The sequence below is a fragment of the Geospiza fortis genome, unplaced genomic scaffold, assembly GCF_000277835.1.
Source record: "Geospiza fortis unplaced genomic scaffold, GeoFor_1.0 scaffold182, whole genome shotgun sequence".
NCBI classification, from domain to species: domain Eukaryota; kingdom Metazoa; phylum Chordata; class Aves; order Passeriformes; family Thraupidae; genus Geospiza; species Geospiza fortis.
This window is the reverse complement of record NW_005054367.1, coordinates 2,305,411-2,325,397: the sequence shown is the minus strand read 5'-3', so window position 1 is coordinate 2,325,397 and position 19,987 is coordinate 2,305,411. Positions and strand designations below refer to the sequence as shown.

Below are 19,987 nucleotides of genomic sequence, written 5' to 3'. Positions count from 1 at the left end.
CCCATTCTAAATCCCCTAAAATTCTACTTTTCCACCCTGTGACAAATTCACTATCATTCTACTCAAACCCTTGTGGTTTGTAAATCCTCACACAAAGTTGGTAATTGTTTCCATGGGCTAAAATCAAAGGTACAGGTGTTTTTGACTGTGTGCCAAGGTCTCTGAGCCCCCTACCAGGGTCTTGAGCCATCCATGGCAGTCAGAGGAATGTCCTGGGTTCCAACATAAAGCAGCAAGTCATCCCTTCCTGTGTCTCTGCATCCTTATAAAGCAACAGCCTTACCAGCCCTGTTAGGTTTGGACTGGGGCCACATTTACCACCTTCTGGGGCCTGGGTAGCTCTCCACCTTCCCCCTGTCAGTGTCCAGGAGTGTTTCTATGCCAAACACTCCAAGAATGTGAAGGCTGACTAATCTTCAGGCTGATCTCCCCATCCTTCCCGGAGAGGCTGAGGTGAGAGGGGATCACAGCTGCTGGGTGGCAGGCTCACACTCTGCCTCCTGAAGCTGTTAAGTCCTCAAGACCCTGCCTAAAAGTGATCTTTGCAGCCTCTGTGGGTTTAAGGCTCCTGGTATATGCATACCACATGTGAAAGGCAAGATTTTCTTATGGTGCAATAGGATAGGACAAGAGTGGGTTGAAAAACTGGGGTTTTATCCTTGGTGGTCACACCTGACCTGTGCACCCCTGACCTCGAGGGGGACAATGTATCTTTGGCTGCACTAAGGCAGTCCAATGTCTCAGAACAGGGTCAAAAACATTATTTCAGATGATTTCCCTTACTGGAAGGGAAGATATCCTCCCTGAAGCCTAGAAAGCCTCTGTGAGTGAGAAGTTAGGTTTTTTCTGGCCTCTGCTGTTTTCTCAGTGGACAGTAGGATAATTCATTCAGCTCAGCTCTACTGCAAATGCCATTGCAAGGAGACGCTTTATTCCCAGGCAGCCACTCCTGGCAAAAATATTCCACCATGGCTTGAATGGCAAAAATCTTTGGCCTTAAACCAGGACATTTTAGTTGTGGTTTGGGGTTTGTTTTTTTTTTTTTTTTGTATCCTATACTAACATCCAGCTCTGCAGTGTGTCTTCATGTAAGGAAAGGAGGGAAACAGCTTGGCTAATAATTGCTCATAGGAGCAGCATCACTGGGGTTGAATATTACAGGGTTCCATAGGGGCTTTCCTCTGACAGTGAGGAGAAAGAGGATTTGAGTCCAAGTTCCCAACACAGCCATGAGTTTTAAAAAGCAAATAACGAAATTTTATTTCCAGTGGATGTATTTTTTAGCCCACCACATCTTTTGTTTTGACTTACTGTATCACAGTGCTTTGTGATGAACTTTCTGGGAGGTGAATCCAAGCACTGGAGCCCCACTGATAGGAGCACATGGAAATTGCTGCCCCCTGCACCTTCTCACTGCCTGCAGAGGATTGTGCAGTGAAACCCTGGTGCTGCAGAGTTTGCCCAGCTCAGCCCTGCAGCATTTCTGTGGAGATAAATTATTCCTGGAGCAGCAGGCCTGCAGATAAGCAGTTATCAGCGCTGTGCACACACCGAGGTGTCTGTCATGGCAGTGCACACAAGCTGCATCACTGCTGATGCTACCCAGGTGACTGTCACCTACTGTGAGAGTTTTATGCCAGCGTCATCACCACTGAGCTTCCCCCCTTCACCTGCCCACCACACTATTCAGCAGCTGCTCCTACCAAAGCAGATCAAGGTACTTGCAAACTTCTAATCCCCACCTTGTCACTGTCATATTTTCTGAAAAATTCCTTCGCCAGGATTTTCTCCTGGGAAGCTGAGAAGCCTCAGAGAAAAAGGAAAACAAATTCTTATCTCATTTGCTTCTCCTGTGTTTTGCTGCTTTGGGATGTGTTTCAACGTCGTTTACCATCAGGTGATTGTTTCATTGGTTTCATGTGAATTGTTTTGACTTACTGGCTAATTACGGCCAAGCTGTGTCAAGGCTCTGGAGAAAGTCACGAGTTTTTCATTATTATCTTTTAGCCTTCTGTTTGTATCCTTTCTGTATTCTTTAGTATGGTTTTAGTATAGCATTCCTTAATATAATATAAATAATAAAATAATAAATTAGCCTTCTAAGAACATGGAGTCAGATTCATCATTTCCTTCCTTCATCTGGGAACCCCACAAATACAAGACCACCTTGCTTTTTCCATTTTTTTCTCCAAACTTTTCTGAGCAGCTCTTCACATCTGTACAACTGTGGAGAGAGGTACAGGGAGGATCTTAGCTCTAAGGTGCATAACTGTCCTCCCAGCTCCTCCTGGAAAACACAAAGTAAAATGCTTCTGTGGTGGTTGTGAGGTCCCCAGGACAAAGTGAGAGATGAGAATCTGACTCCATGTTCTCAGAAGGCTGATATATTATATTATATTATATTATATTATATTATATTATATTATATTATGGTATACTAGAACTATACTAAAGAAAGAGAAAGGATACATCAGAAGGTTTAACAAGAATTATAATAAAAACCCCTGACTCCTCAGAGCCTCGACACAGCTGGACTGTGATTGGTCATTAAATTAAAACAATTCACATGGAACAAATCAAACATTCACCTGTTGGTAAACAATGTCCAGGCTACATTCCAAAGCAGCAAACACAGGAGCAGCAATGAGATAATTATTGTTTTCATTCCTCTCTGAGGCTTCTCAGCTTCCCAGGAGAAAATCTTGGGCAAAGAGGATTTTTCAGAAAATATCACGGTGACAACTTTCCATCTTAAGTACCTTCCCATTGGATAATGGAGGCAATCCAAACAAAGCTCAGAACTAAAACCATCTGTTTTCCTATGTTTTGTGCCATGGAGTTGCTGGTCCTTGGTGGCAAAGCAAATGCAAATTAATTGTTCCCCCTACCACACAAGTCATTTATGTGACCTGCCTCTGTGAAGCATATATATGGCCCACCTGTGCCTCTGTGTGAAAATGTTTTATCTTTCCTTAGGACTTGACCTCTTTTTACAACCTTTCCTGCTTGCCAGATTTTCACATCCTCCTCAGTTGATTATTTTTGAAAAACTCATAGGAATTCATTTATCTCTGAGACTTCCATCCCTCAACCAAACCAGACTGAAATAGGCCAAGGGAGAGACACAGGCAGAGATGCATGGACCCTGTGACTATTATTGTTACAGCAGTAGCCAGGTAGGTCCTGAGAGGCACCTGCCCTCCTTTGAGGGCTGGCATCTTCCCTGCCTGTGTAAGAAGCTCCTTCTCCTACTGCACAGGAGAAACAGCTCTCTTTACCCCTTTTAAATTATCTTTACCCCATTTCAACTATCTTTACCCCATTTCAATTATCTTTTCCCCACTGTAACCACAGGCTTTAGAGAAGACCCTGCGCATGTGCAGCACAGTTCTGCTGGCACAGCCACAAAGCTACTCCTGCAACATCCAGAGCAGCCCATCTCAAACCACAGCATCCCACTTCCTCACAAGGAGGATCTTCTCTTCTGCCTCCCTCTAAGGTTTTCCAGCAAACCTGCCAGAAAATCCAGATTCCAACAGACCCAGCCAAGTCCTAGAGGATCCCTTCAATCCCCACTCCTGTAGTAAAGAAAGGAATTTGGTTGAAGCTCCCTCTGGCTCTTTCTCTGCCTTGTCTGGCCTGTGGGGTAAGGCAAGGACAGGGAGAGGTAATGTCCTCTCCTATTTAAGGTTTAGCATGGCTGAGGCTGCAAGTGATGGCTTTTTTTATGACTTAAAGGGAACCTATAAGGAAGATGGGGATAAATGTTTTAGGGGAGTTCTGTTGTGATAGGACAAGGAATAATGCTTCTAAACTAAAAGATAGGAGATTCAGACTAGTATAGGGAAAAGTATTTTACAATGAATGTGGTGAGGCACTGGAACAAGAGGAGCTGGAGCTGCCCAATCCTTGGAAGTGTTCAAAGCCAGGTTGAAAGGGGCTCTGAACAACCTGGTCTAGTGGAAGGTGTCCCTGCTCACTGCAGGGCAGTGGGATTGGGTGGCTTTTAAAGGTCCTTTCAAACCCAACCCAAAGATGCAAGATGAAATGAGTCTGTGTCATCAAGACTGCCACCAAGAGCTGAACTGTTCCATATTGCATTGAGCCCTGTCACTCCAGGTTTGTATCCTCTGTAGCAATTCTTATAATGAACACAGCATGTCCCTGAGCTAAAAATGAAAATTATTTCATTTTTGCTTGGTCTGCAAGTTTTGCAAGAGAATTAAGACAAACTTGTGAAATCATGACTGTCTATCTAGATGAAAAAAAAAAAGTGATAAAAACCTGATTTCCCTATGGGAATTCCTAAATTCCCTTTAGCTTTAGAGAAACTGAGATTCCACAGAAGCCACAGGGGTCCTAAAGCAGAGGTAGGTTCAGGTCACCTTTAAACTTCTTTTAGAACCATGCATGGTTTTATCATAATTGTCTGTGTCCTTTGTTTTTTTTTCTCTTGAAGCCCCATTTTTTTGACTAAAATAAAAACCAGAAAGTTTGAAAATATGACCAGATCATATAAACTTGAAGTTTTGGTGTATTAAAAATAAAGTAGTGGCACTAGTAATAATAATAATAATAATGAGAAGTAGAAGAAAATGAGACAATTTTTGAATTAAAATCTCATTATTAAAGCCACTCTGCTGATGTTTGAACACTGCTTAGAGGTTTCTAGGACTGCAGTTATTTTCTAGAGAAAAAACCTCTAATGCTCTGACCTGTCTGGGACAATCCAATGCAAAGCAATGAAATTCCAGGGACAAAACAACAGCAGCAGCAGTCTCAGAAACTTTGCCATGGCAAAGGCACGTGGGCCAGGAGCTGCCCAAAGCCCTGTTTGTCAGCTGGCTAAAATAGCTCAGGCGGAGGTGCTGACAAACCCATGCCTGTGCTGCAGCCCAACACCTCCAGCCCTCGCGGGGTTATCGGTGACGTTTGACCGCGAAGCATTTTTTTGCTGGCTGCCAATAGCTATTCCCCCAGGACTATTTGCTTTCACATGCTTTCCCTTTGACACGGCTGCTATTTCTTTGCAATATGTAAACACTCAGAAGGATTTCCATGTTTGTTCTTCACCCAGCCTGGACGGTGTTTCGCGGCTCGACGGGAGAATTGACACGGAGGAGCAGCCGCTCCGCGGGCGTCCGACGCTTTCTCTCCTTGTGCCCTGCTCCCGTTTTCTCCAGTTATAAACCCAGCTCTGCTCCAGTCTCCACACCCCTGGCACACAGCAGGAAAAAGCATTCCTGGTGTCAGAAACACAACACTGCCATCCTACATGGGCGTCCTTTAGAACCCAGTGTAGGCTTTGCACTGCAGAGCATTTATTCTATACTTCTCCCCTTCCTACAGCAATGTTTTCTGTCTTTAAAAAAAAAGCCTCTTTCAGTCTCAAGCAAATTACTAATATGTGATTTTTTCTGAGAAAACTTACGGGGTTGCCTGTGCTGCTGTTAGCTCTCTCTCTCTTAATGCTGACTTTTTTCCAAAGGGATCTTGATGTATAATAAGACAATTTGCATCAAAAGTAAAAAGGAACAGAAACCACTAAAGAAAAAAAATCTCAAAATGAATCCAGAAATTGCAGGCCCTGACTCCAACCTCATGGATTGCACCTAGGCTTGATTTAATAGATCTGCTGCTTTGTAAAATCAACTTTATTTTACTTACTAATGTAGTTAAGCTACAAGAGAGTAGCTACAAGAGATCTAAATTGGATATTAGGAAGAAATTATTCATTGTGAGGGTGATGAGACACCAGAACAGGTTTTCCAGAGAAGTTACTACTGCCCTATCCTGGAAGAGTTCAAGACCAGATTGCACTGGGCTTGGAGCAACCTGGTCCAATGGAAGGTGTCCCTGCCCATTTCAGGGGGGATTTGAAACCAGGTGATGTTTTAGGCTCAATCCAACCCAAATAATTCCATGTTTAAAAAAAACAAGTATAAAAATCCAGATTTTCAGAGGAGACAGTCCTCCAAGTTCCTTGCTAGGGCTGGAAAACAAGAAATCCAGTTGGCAAATTTTGTGGTTTTTTAAGTTTCATCCTGAAAATTAAAAACATCTGAAATCCTTCAGAAACTTTCTCAAGACCTGCATGGAAACAAGGAGAGTTCTGTAACCCAAAGCAGCCCCAAGCATAGTGATGGGACTAGATCTATAGAAGTTAGGCAATTATAGTAAAAATCTAGATGTCAAAATCTTCCTAGTGGGGATCATGACACTGAATTTCCTCTACATGGGAATTTTGACCACAAATTCTAACCAGGAATTTCCTTAACTAACCTGACATGTCTCCATGGAGAATTCTAATTTCAGCAAACTGCTCCTTCCAAACCAAAAAGATCTTCCTGAATTTCAGACAGATTCATTCTATACACATTGACTCAGAAGTCAAATTATTGTATGGCATATTTTAGCAAATGCTTATTAAAAAAACCTCTTCTCCACAAGTCAGACTGCCCCAGGTTAATTTAAAACATAATTTTAAACTGATTTTTACTAAACTAATTCAAAGGTCTGACTGAATTTTTTCATTGCAGCTCAAACTAGTTTTCCTCCTCCAGCTAATTCTACTGGGCAGGATGGGTTGAAATATCAATGTTAGGTTCATCCTCTAAATGATTCTGTTTGAAGAGAGACTTTTGAATCTGCTTTGAATTAATCTGATGTAGCCAGAAATTCTCCACTGATTTCAAGAAGATTTTAATTCTCTGTAGGTTCCCTTCCAATGTAAGTTGAACAGGAGGGCTTTTCATCAACAAGCCTCCTAGCAAAAGTCACTATGCATTCCACAAACTAATATGTAGAAAAGAGTCAGAGAAATAATAACATAAATGTTGACAACATAACAAAAAAAAAGCAGAGGAAATATTTGTTATCCTTATTTATTTAATAAAGAAACATAATAAACTTGAATTTTTTCCAGGTACAAACAGCTTAATATGTCCTATGATATTGGCTGATATTTTCCTTGCTCTTTTTGTAGCTTGAGTGATTCATGTGGTAGCCTTTATTGAACAAATCAACAGAAAAAAATGGTAGCACTCACCATGCTTATAGACAGTGTGGGCCAACTATTGAGTTTGTGCCTTAAACTAAGTCACTGCACTGGGAGGTTGTATCATGGCTCGATTCGGATCGGCATCTCCAGTAACAAAGATCTACAAGTGAGGTTATTTGACATTTTTGAGGGGAGTTCTGCATACCATACAAAGATACCATTCCCTCTTCATCCCTAAAGAAACACACCACAGAACAATAGAAAACCCAATAGAAAACCGACCTTCCAGTTACAAAGGTTTTTGAAAGCAATTTACAATTCAGTTTTAGAAAGTTGCACTGTAAACATCTAGAGTTAAGACCCTCTTTCAGATTTTTTTTGCATCACTTTTTTTTTTCTTTTTTTAATAGAGGTTTTGGGTAAAAGAACCATTTGTAATTGCATCAGTACTATAGGGTCTCACAGCAATGATACTCAAATGTTCAACTCAAGGGTGAAATGACCAAAGGAAGGGCTCTTCTCTAATAAAATCAGTGACCAGCTAATTGTCTCTTTACATTCCGTTCATTACTGGGCCTGACTCTTAATAAAAACAGCTGTTGAATATTTTCTAATATACGTTGCAAATAACTAAAATATTTTTAAAGCAGCGTAACCAACAACTCACTTCTGAGTGCAGGCTGGCGTTTTCCTTGGGTTTCAGACAGTTTACATCATACATGAAAGAAAATCACATGAGAAATGCTCCTTTTTCCTTAGCATTTTTCCCTCTATTTTTTTTTTAATTCTAAATCTTTGAAAGGAAAATAATTTTGCTACTTGTCAGCCAATAAATGCTTGTTCAGCAAGTAATGAATGTACTATTCTCTAATTAAACAGTTTCATTATAGGCAGCAGCTTGTTGCTAATGATCGATAAATCCCATTGAGAAGAAAACATTTTAATCAGTAAGTCGTGTCCTCCGAGTGTCAGCCACTCTATAAACTCACAAGATACATATATATGTATAATTATACGTATGTGTGTGTGTGTATGTGTATATATATATATATATGCATATAAATATAAAAATCGCATACTCTTTCTGGGTGATATGTACAGTCAGAATAACATTACAGCATAAATACACAGGGAATATAAAGTTTCTCTAATTTGAGAAGCCTTGAGCAATTCTGAGTTTTTGGGGGAGGTGAGGAGTGGGGAAGGGGGAAGGAATAAAGAATGTTTTTACTTCAAGGAACGACGAGTAGTCCCCTTAAGTTAGAATCTAATTACATACAAGATTTAAAGGCAACAAAACGCCCAGAGGAACAGCCCTATGTTATACACCATAGACATGGGGTTAAAAGGGCAAGAGAGCATGATTATAATAATACTTATATAGTATGGTTCATTCCCTTATAGCACTTTGCAATCAGAAAGTCTTACAACACCCCTGTGAGGTAGGTAAGTATTATTATTCCCATTTTACAGATGGGTAAACTGAGGCACAGATAGGTTAAATTATTTGCCTAAAAATCATGTAGTAAGAATCAGGAATAGACCCCAGGAATCCTGATGGCAAATCCTCTGAATTAACCGATAGACCACTCTCAAGTGAATGCCTGAGACACCTCTCAATGAATGGAGAGAATATATTAGCCCATATTTACACAGATACATTGTCATCCTTTTGACATGTTGTCGTACATATTCTGACTTGTTTAGAGGACAGATAACGATGGCCATAGATAAACTTGACTGTAACGTGTTGCTTTAATTCTTGTTGCCAACCCCATGTGGTTTTTTGACTCCTTCACAACCTGGGATGTAACTAAATGTTAATGACAATACACCTTAAATACATTCTTGATATCTTTGCTTCTCCAAGGTGAAAAAGCACAATTACTCTTCCTTTAAAGTGCAATGGCTCATTACAGAAATCTCAAGATTTTCCATGAAGTCCAACCAAACCCAAGTACAATCAGTCTGAAGGTGAAAAAGAAAGAACTTGTCTGTAATGACTGACATGTCTCTATATTCCATAAATAATTTCTCACATTCTATCAAGGCTGAAAGATAATAAATAATAACCTATGTTAGCATGTAAAACCTCTAATACTTTTCTACAGCCACACATCCACCTTTCACCACATTGTCATTTCTTTGGCCTGAAGCTGAAGGACACATCAACTGTAAATATTATTTTGCCTACAGGAATGAGGATATAGCTATTATCTAGTAGATTTTTTTTATCAGTTCCTGTATTTCTTGTCCTTCCCCAGAAATCTAACCGTACTATCTGAGAAAATGAAAGATGGACCTTGAGTAAAAAGGATTCAAACCCTCAAAATTTGTGTACAAATCCAGAGGTAATTCCCCTCCCACCTTCTTGATCACACTGTCACAGCCGTTCTGCACGGCCCAGTTGGCATTGATTTATTACTACTAGTAGTATTTGCAATTTATTTTTTTTAGAGTAATATTGATGCACAGAGTTCCAAATAAGGCTGCTTAGCTCAGTGTTCCTGGGGAAAATGTAACCTATCCCACTACCTTAACAGAAACTTTGCCAGCCTAGATGGTGCTTTGGATCACTACACACAAACGTGATGCGCTACTTCTATGGCGAGTTTGATTGCAGATTTCAAAGCAGATTCTTGAAACATACTAAAAAATTAGTGCTTTTATTAACAGTTTTACAAACAGAATCCATTATTGTCTAGTTTCCTGAAGGATAGAACAAGCCATTTCTCTCATTATTTTGACATCATTTGCTTCTCTGGTTTTTTTTGTTGTTTTTTTTTTTTTTGTGTGTGTGTTTCTGCTGATGTGCAGTTGCAAGTCCCAAGAGGGAGGGCTTAGTGTAATCAACAGTTTAAATGTTGCTAATTTGATACTTCAATTATCAACAACTTTCCTCTTCAAGTGATGGGGATCCCACAAGTTTCTATTACCTTGACTCAGAGTTCATCATGAAGAGTGTAAGGATCATTAATCTCCATGGAAAAAGAGACTTCATTTTTTTTTTAAGTAAAAAAATATCAAATATAATAAATTTATGAAAGACCATTCACAACATATACAGTAAGTGTTACATTTTGCTACAGCAGCTGTGATTTTTTTTTTTCTTTTTAGAATGCAAGGTCATACATCGCCATAAGTAAACACACTAATATGAGTAAGACCTTAAATGAATGTATACAGCCAGGCTTTATCTGTGGATAGATATACACTGTGTTTACTGTTTTACAGTCTAGCCTATTCTTATTCACACCATTGATATAACAGCTATGACCCTGCAGAGAATCTTCCTGTGCATATATAAATATAAATATTGAGCCAAGTCAAAAAGAGCAGGGTCAAATGTTATACGACTTATTAGGCTCCTGTAGTTAAGGGTAAAAACTCCACTTTGTTTCTTTTGCAACTAATTTTTAATAAGAAGGCTGCTTCAATCGTTGTGTAGTTACAGCATTACATTCTGTAAACAATGTTTTAAAGCATTCTAAACAAACACTTAAACAATTGATTCTTTATCCTTGTCGGGTGAGAGAAGACAATCTATAGCCTCATCGCTTTTGCTCACGTCCGTTATCTTCAGCTGGAGGTTTTCACTCGTGCCTCGGGTGACGCTGTCGTAGGACGGAGGGAAGGAGGTGGAGGACAGAGTTTCTGATTTGTCTATGGGCCTGCCGTAGTTTTCATTCATCATGAACGCAATGAGACCCTCCTTCTCGGGCGCATCGTCCTCCAGGATGCTGCTGCTCTCCAAAGTTCTGTGCCGGTACAGGTAGGATGCCTGCTTCATGGAGCGCCGGAACAAATGTCTCCTGTAGGCCCTCTGGATGATGATGGCGGAGACTTCTTCTTGTTTCCGCCTGAGCGTCGTTGTTATCGGCTCATAGGAGATCTTGGAGGGGTTGGCTGCCATGAACTTCTCTTCCATCTGTATTTTAAGGGCATCCATCTCCCCAGATTCTCCTAGCACCCTTTTTGTAAAAGCAAACAAAATATCCAAGCAATGGATCCTGTCTCCGCTGACCATGGGCAGGTCCATCGCTATGAGTTTGATTTTGTTTGGTTTCGCTATGCGCAAAGGTTCTGACAGCGCGTCTGCAAAGTCTGAAAGTGCAGAATACTCAATAAACTGAGTGGCTTCGGGGTCAAACTTCTCCCAGATTTCATAGAACATATCAAAATCATCCTCGCTTAGAGGCTCTGTACTTTCCTCAGTGGCTACACTGAAGTTCTCTAAAATAATGGCTATATACATGTTTACAACAATGAGAAATGATATAATGATATATGTGACAAAGAATAAAATCCCTACAGCAGGGCTCCCGCAGTCTCCCTTTGAACCATTTGCATTGGGAAGGTTTGGGTCACAATATGGTGGTCCAGTGTTTAAAATGGGGTTGAGAAGACCATCCCAGCCAGCTGATGTGGTGATTTGGAAGAGACAGAGCATGCTGTTAGCAAAGGTTTGGAAGTTGAACATGTCATCAATCCCATACTCCTTCTTCACATAGGCAAAGTTAGCCATGCCAAAAATGGCATAAATGAACATGACCAGAAACAGCAAGAGGCCAATGTTGAACAGAGCAGGAAGGGACATCATTAAGGCAAACAGGAGAGTTCGAATTCCTTTGGCTCCCCGGATGAGTCTCAGGATCCGGCCAATCCGAGCCAAACGAATGACTCTGAAGAGTGTGGGAGAGAAGAAATATTTCTGGATGATGTCAGAAAGTACGGTGCCTTGAAAAGAAAAGAGACAGACAGCAAGTTAGTACATGGGAAATAGTCCTAGGCTTTCCTTTTAAAGCAATCAGTCAGGATTATTGAGAAAATAAATGGAAAGTTGCCCAGAGTGGAAGGCTCACAATGAAGGGAAAGGCATTGTTGGTTTTTCATGCCCACTTAATCCATAAGAACTTTTGAGGCTGTAACCAAAGAATGGTAGTGGCAGTTTTATTAAGAGAAAGCTTTTCTGTTGATAATGAGAAACCAAGATCAAGTCAAGACACAGATAACTCCAGCTTTTTGACCATGACCCACCCGAGAAATTTGTCTTGAGTGCAGATGTCAGAATTTTTCTGATAGGACAACATTTTTGTCTGTAAAATAATGAGTCAGAAATGCTGGTGTGCTTGGCCTAGTTTTTTGAGTTACACCAGAACAGCGCAGGTTTTTACTGTGTATCCACTTAGTTGGTTGTTTGCTTGTAAATTTTTCCAGTTTCCCTGATGGGCTGGGAGGGAACTAAGGGCTAAGGCTGTGCTAGCAAGGAAATGAGCTTGCACCCCTGCATTAAACGTCCTGCAGGAGCAGAGCACTTGTTCCAGAATGTCTAATGCCAAGTCCCTGGCTGCACTGAGCCCTGCTGAGCTCCTGTCTCCCACAGGAAATGGGCTCACTGGCATGGCCCAAGGCCTCTGACACTGACACAACCTGGCTGGTCATGGCACAGCACTGTGAGCAGCATGACAGCTCTGGCTCACTGTGTGCTATGGGCATATCCAGAGCTTCTGACATCAAGGTTCTGGTGACAGCTGTGTGGCAGTAACATTCCCTGGGTAACCCAAACCTGTGAAATCCAAGCTGTTCAATGTCCCCAAAGTACAAGTGAGTGTCTGAGCATCAGAGATCTGCACTGGGATCTTGCAGCTTCCCCAGTCCACTACAGGGTGTTCAGAGCAGCAGGAGCATCAGCTGATGTTTTCCTAACACAACACTTTTTCATTCACCCATTCTATTCCCTCTCTCAAAATGGAAACTTTTTTCCAGAAGAGTTGAATTTCTGAGCTCCTTCTGCTCACTGGATCAGTTGATCACCTTCCAGTTGCTGGTACTGCCAACTTCAGTAAAAACTCTTGGTAGGATTTTGGATTCATTTGACCTGCACCTCTTTAGCATCTAAATACATCTCCAGAACAGCAAATGGCACAAGTTAACAATAAAACTGTGTCTTTTCTGTTTCATCTCCTGAATGTATCAGGGTGTGAAGCTCGAGTAACAAGGCTGAGAAAAGTCAAATTCACTGCACTGCCCAAACCTGCCCTGAAGGACTATTTCAAACTTTTGTAATAAAAAGCAAATAGCAAAGCAATAGCAATCCACGTGTGCCACTTTCATGTAGCTTTTTTATTTCTCTGTCATTGTTTATGCAGAACTGGTGTTAAGTGTATGTAGCAGCCAGTTCATGTTTTATCACCATGAATCATAAGTGTAGAGTTTGATAAACCTCCTAATTTTGTTCATCAAGCCAGTCTTTGTTAGGCAGTGGTATGCTAGTTATAATTACATATTAAAACTGTGTTTAGGATTCAATTCTCTGAAAGAGAAGTTGAAAGCATATATTATTGCACAAAATTAATTTTGCCAATTAATTTTACGTCTGCCTTTCTAACCTTGGAGTCTGGGTGAAAATCCAGGGTCACCTACCTACGATGGACAGAATCACAACCACAAAGTCAAAAATGTTCCAGCCGTTGGTGAAGTAGTAGTGTCGCAGAGCCAGCATTTTGAAGATGCACTCCCCAGTGAAGATGGCAACAAAAAGCATGTTGATTTTGTGGAGGATGTTCACTTTTTCTTGACTTTGGTCATCTGTTTCCACCATCATGGTAACCATGTTAAGGCAGATGAGAATCATGATGGAGACATCGAAGGCTTGTTTTGAGACGACATCGAAAATAAAACCTTGGTATTTGTTCTGGGGGAAAGGAAAAAGGTTTAGTTGGGAAATTTGAGCCATACAAAAATTGTCTCCTGATTGATCAGAAAGTAGAGGAAAACAGAGATTATATTGCATCTGATTGGAACTTCATAAACTTAGAAGTGATGATGGAGTTTTCAAACCCATTTGCTCCTAAAGCTTTTTGAAACTGCTGTAAACAAGACACTGGACTGTGGCCATGAATTTATTCAGTGCAGGCAGGTGGCCACTGGCATATGTAAATGGCACATGTAAATTGCAATGTTAGTCAATGCTGCAGAAGAGGGAATTTTGTACCACAGGCCACTGGACTTGTAAATACCATCCAAAATCAAAACATATAATTATTAAGTGCCTTTCATCTGGGAGCAATAAATCTTCCTATGCTGGAGAGTGGAATGGTGCTTATTCTAGTAAATAAACATTCAACTATTACACAAAGTTCAACTGAATTATGCTTTTCTTACCAGTGGCCTTGGGATTGGCTTTTGAGGTTTCTTAGATCCCAGCTTTTTCATTGCATTATAATATTTTTTCTGTTCTTCTGTCATGAAGATGTCCTGGCCACCTAAGTATAGGGTGAGAACAACACTATTACTTTTGATGAAGAGAGCTTGCCTCTGCCCCCTTCCAAAGTTCAGGGATGAATCCTCTCCTATTTAATTTCCTTTTTAATGTAGCTTCCATCAGGTTGGACTGCTCAGAGGGACAGTAGCGTTGGTGCACAGAGGACACCAGGCCAGTCTGTGCTCCTGTGTCAAATTTTGGGCCAGAGATCCCCTCTGCCTGAGCTGTTTTGCTGCATTCTGTGAGGAACAGAGTCCCCCACCCCATATTTTCAGGATGCTCATGCTCTAGGGACACCAGGGACTGCTACATCTGTGCCTTTGTAGAAGTCCTGATGGTGCTTTCTGCAGATGCTCTGCCACTGCTGATCTCAAGGCTGCTGCGGCAAAGCCATTGCTGATAAATCTGCTCCTGGCCTTGGTCCCTTCAACAGTCACAGGATGATGTGTAGCATATGCACTACTTATCTTTTTCTTTTGTTGGTTAAAATTGTCAATGATGACACCAATGAAGAGGTTCAGTGTGAAGAAAGAGCCGAAGATGATGAAAATCACAAAGTAAAGGTACATGTATAAATTACATTCCCATTCAGGCTGCTCCTCGCACTGCAAAGGGAAAAGGGAGAGTGTGAAAATGACACCACCTCTGCACACATCAAAATATTGATGCAGTCAAAACAAAGCTGTCCATTGGAAATAAAAGTTATGAAACATGAGAAAAGTACTGTAACTCCTGTGAGCAGTCAGCTCTCCTCTGAAGTTTACCACTGGTACCTGCAATGCCACAGTCATTTCAGCAACACTTCACAACAGTGTCACAGCAATCACAGTGCTCCAGAAAGTGCAACTCCAGAATAAATCCTACCTAATGCTCTCAATCTGAGCCCAGAAGGGGAAAATAATCCATTTTTTGATTATCCTAATGCCTGCATGAACTGATGGTACTTATAATAAAACAGAAGTATGATTGCAGTATAATTGAATCCTAATGAAAAACACTGCATTTTTAAATGCAATTATTTTTTTTTTTTTAGTGAGGGGTGGAATGGAATAAGGTCTATTGCTGAAGAAGTGAGAAAGAGGTGACTTGAGTCTGATAACCCCAAGCCACCTCTGCCATGTTTGGTGACAATGCTCAGATTTGCCCCATCAGCTCCTGGTATCTAGACAAGGATCATTCCCTAAATGCCAAATTTTCTTGTGGGTAATCCATGAGTTTCATTCAGCAGCAGGGAGGACATGTGCACATGTCCACCATGAGCTATGTTATGTAAAGGTACTTCTCTGCTCCTGTGGTGCCATGAAGTTTTTCCACCCATTATTCCTCCCTTTAGGCCTCGACTTTTGCCCTAAATTCAGCTTTTTAAATTCCTAGTACCAGATAGCTGCCTCAAAAATTAACAGTAACTGTAAACTTGTTCCTCTAATACAATTAAAAGAAGGAGAGAAAACTGTAGATCCTTCAATAAAAAGAAAAACAAACCACACATGGTGTAGCAAGGGAAATGCTTTTTTTGTTCGTTCGCTTTTATGGAAACCTGAAAGCTGAACGGGATGCAGGTGAGAACTGAGCTGTCACCAGTGACCAGCACATCCCAGTCAGAGCTGGAAGTTCACACCACCCTCTCTGTCTGCCAGGAACTTCTCCACACTCCTCCAGTGGAGCTGCTGGCTGCAGAAAAGACACTTGCTCAAAGTGAAGGTGTAGATAGGGTTAAACACTTGTCTCACAGGGCAATTCAACCTAAACCCAGCACTTTTAAAGACATGTTATCAACAGAAGTTGGAAAATAAGGCAATAAACAGGCAGAGGGGAAGAGATATAGAGAGCAATTTAGGTCTTTGATGGACTCAGACTAATTCTTGAGGTGCCTCTGTGTGCTGGGAGTTCTGTAGCAGGAATAGATAAATCAGTTTTGTAGGAGTAAGGGCCACATTTACTTTAATTTCAGGGTCATCATGCTCCAGTACAGCTACCAACAATGAGGGTCTGCAGTGTCCCAGCCAGAGTAAGGCAGGGACTGGCACCCTGCATGTATTTAATTTTGTTGTGTTTGCTGTTAAGCACCATCAGTGCCGCAAAAGGCAATGGAACAGGAAATTACTAATTTCCTTGCAGAGACTTACCTCTCTTGAATCCACTGCTGCATACATAATATCCATCCAGCCTTTAAATGTGGCCTGAAAAAAAATCCCACATAAGACATAAGCATATTAAACAAGTACACCCTGAAATGATATAATCTCCGTGATGAACTTTCAAAATGCAATGTTGAGCATGTACTTCACAATTAATACATTGCCTGCCTTGCAATCTAACATGTGTCCTTGACTTTATGCTCATTTAGGTATTCAAATTAATTCCAGCATGGTTTTCTCCTGGATTTTCTCATTTCTGTTTTTTGACTTTCTGCACTTGCAGGGATAAAGGAGAGGTTTTTAGTAGAGATTTTAAGAAGGAAAGAAAACAAAACAATTAAATCTTTGGAAGTTCTGACCTGAAAAATTTCAAGTAATGAAGAGATATGGCTACACATAACATTAAAGAATGTTGTCTTGCACAAGCCTTGCACAAGTGAGATGGATCCCATCCATATCCTGCTTGGATTCTGCCCTCTTCTAAACCAGGGCAAATCACAACAATATTAAACCCCAGGGAGTTGCATAAATCACAGCTGACTTGAAAGAAGCAAAGGCAATCAACACCTGCTGTGAGCCTGGCCCTGGAAAATCAATCTGCTTTACTGTTCAGATTTTCTTTTTATTAAGCTTTATGAAGTCGGTAGTTTTAATTTTTTTTTTAATAATTGTTTAAAGAAGAAATGATTCCTCAGAAGTCAGTGTCTCTTATTGGAATGTTCAGTGCAGTGACAGCACTCCTAGGAGGAACACAGGGAAGTGATTTTTTACTACTCTGTAGCAAACCCACGACTCTTTGATCCCAATATTTGCCTCTTATTAGGCACATCCTGATGCCAAGCACACCTGGCATTAGTTCTGACTCTGGCCTAAGCCCCACTGCCTTTATTTGGGTTCTCCAGAGTTGTTTCTCATTTCACTTCTGACCTATTTAGACCTACCCTGACCTGAGTCAGAGTGAGAAGGTGATGAGGCATTTTTAGATTTATTCATTTCATCAGATTTACATGTCATACATGTAAGATCCACACCCAGTATTTCTTTACATCCTACTGACACTTAAGTTGAATTTTGTCCTGTTGGGTAGGCATACAATTCCAGAAAATTCCAGTAGGAATTTGGTCAGAGGTTACCAAGAGAAACTCAGGCAGTTGGGCTGAGGTGGGTACAGTCAGTGGCTTTAGAACTCTCTAGTATTATATTAAATCCTGCCTTCCCAATTCCTTCTGAATGCTGCTTAGCCAAAGGAAAATGTACAAGAGAGCAATGATATTTCTCAAAAAAGTATACATAAAATAGTGTTTGAAAGGTTGCACATATTCTTATCTACTGCCTGAAAGAGATTAACCCAGTCACCCAAATCAGAACCCTTTGGAAAATCTCTTCCATGGTGCTGTGTGTTAAAAATCACTTTAGATGAAGTATCTACAGGAACAATCAGCATTTTTATCAAAACAAATAATTATTTGAACCTGTCATGCTGATACTCCTTAAATACCCTAATATTTTCCTTTTTTTGCCATTCTCTCTCTAATCTGATGAAAGATTTTCTGCTGCCATTAGAGCTTTCAGCTCCAAGTGCTGCTCAGGAAGGGTGGCTGGGATGAAACACGAAGTCCTTTCCCTGTGGCACAAAATGATTGGATCTTAGCCTGTACTTTTCTCCCACTTGGGAGGAAATCTTTTCTCTTGAGCAGCTATTTTACCCCTCAGTGTGTACCAGAGACTCCAGCAGCTCTCCTGCAAGGCACAGGGGTTTGTAGTGATAAAGGATGATGAAGTGATCTGACAAAAATAAATATTAAGAGAATGAAGTGCTGTGATTTTCTGTTTCCCCCAGCTGTCAAGAAGCAAGAGAATTAAAAATCTGTGGGACATCTGGAAAGCTTCCCTGGACACTTCACCTGCAGAGGGTGACAGATACTGAGAATGAAAGAAATATAACACTGAGAAAAGAAATTATTTATCTGGAATTAGTAACCACTTACACTCTGCATAAGGAAGTGACAAAATCTGTGTTTGAGTGTTTGTGATATTATCCTGCCTGGAAGCTATCCAGAGAAGCACCATTTTCTACTGAAACTGTCATGTGATGAGATTATCTACTGATAAACTCATTCTGGGATGGGATTACATTTCGTTATTTCACTGCTGGTTAGAGCTGCAATGCAGCAAATTAGTGGGGAGGAGGAAAGGTGGGATGGCACTGGCTGCCCTCAAACCAAATGGTGCCTTGAAGTAAAGCAAGTCTTGAAATTTGTAAGCTTCTGGAATTTACTTTTTTCTTTTTCTTTTTCTTTTTCTTTTTCTTTTTCTTTTTCTTTTTCTTTTTCTTTTTCTTTTTCTTTTTCTCTTTCTCTTTCTCTTTCTCTTTCTCTTTTTCTTTTTTATTTTTTCATCTTTTTCTTTCTCTTTATCTTTCTCTTTTTCTTTTTCTTTTTTATTTTTTTCATCTTTTTCTTTCTCTTTTTCTTTCTCTTTCTCTTTCTTTTTCTCTTTCTCTTTCTCTTTCTCTTTCTCTTTCTCTTTCTCTTTCTCTTTCTCTTTCTCTTTCTCTTTCTCCTTCTCTTTCTTTCTCATTTTTTTCCCCCAGGAAAGGAAATTGTTCAATAAAAATGTCTGCTTTTCATGGCTGAAACACTGATCTTCACGCTGCTGAAATGTTTCCTTGGGCATTACTGTTGATGAGAGAAATTTCTGAAAGCTACACCAGAGATTTTTTTTTGCACATTCTGCATCCACAGTGACAGTAAAATCAGGCATTGCAGTCCACAGAAGTGCAAGAGATGGTGTAATGCAGTAACTTTAGACACACAACTCTGCCTCATGACCATTTTGTGTCTGATTTATGGGCTCAGTCAGGACTTCAAACCTGGCATGAGGGATTGCTTTAACTCTGCAGCTCCTGCTTGCTGTGCTGGACTAGAAGTGCTTCTTTTATCTCCCCACTCCTCATCTGGAGTCCCAAAGTGACAGAGTTAATGGGACAAATTCAAATATTAGTAGGATATAGTCAATCTAACTCAATTCTAAGAAGAACTTTTCCAAACAAGCCAGATGCTGCATGAAAGACCACTTATTTCCTGGATATTCTGCAACAGATTGCTGAAATTTCAAAATACATTGCAAAAAGTATGCAGAGGTGATCACAGTGTGGAACCATGGGATTATGCAAGGGAAGTGCAAAACTGCTACTGGAAATTTAAGATATTTCTTTGATCAGTTCAAATACGATCTATAGAACACAGGTGCTGTGATACTTTAAGGAAATTTGGAATACAGAAAAACTATTCCTGAAGCACTGGGTTGCAGCAAGACCTTTTTCCTGTTCGATTGGAGTTTTAGGAGTGTTAAATGACCAGGAAAGTGAATCATCCTTCTTGCAAGTCAAAAAGTTGTGATGACAAAGATCTTTCCCTCCCCATGAATGAGGCATTCCTCTTGCTTGCAGGCCTAGCAGAGCAATTACCTCTGTTATTTTATTAACCTGGTTTGGGACAGCCTGCTTTTAGTTGGAGGAGCTTGATACTTTGCATGAATTTTCTCAGACTCATTAACCCAAAGTGGCAACTTCAGGATAGCACA

General features: G+C 40.5%; 1 protein-coding gene across 1 annotated transcript in view; it reads right to left on the bottom strand.

The window, feature by feature from the left end:
• Positions 1-7,773: 7,773 nt before the first annotated feature.
• Positions 7,774-19,987, bottom strand: part of LOC102041347 (sodium channel protein type 5 subunit alpha-like) — a 217,310-nt gene continuing 205,096 nt past the window's right edge. The window contains exons 24-28 of the mRNA XM_031059735.1: positions 16,391-16,444; positions 14,732-14,869; positions 14,165-14,269; positions 13,424-13,694; positions 7,774-11,737 (exon numbers count right to left, since the gene is read on the bottom strand). Of these exons, the coding sequence (XP_030915595.1) occupies positions 10,500-11,737; positions 13,424-13,694; positions 14,165-14,269; positions 14,732-14,869; positions 16,391-16,444 (1,806 nt within the window). The 3' untranslated portion in view covers positions 7,774-10,499. The remainder of the gene's footprint in view (positions 11,738-13,423; positions 13,695-14,164; positions 14,270-14,731; positions 14,870-16,390; positions 16,445-19,987) is intronic.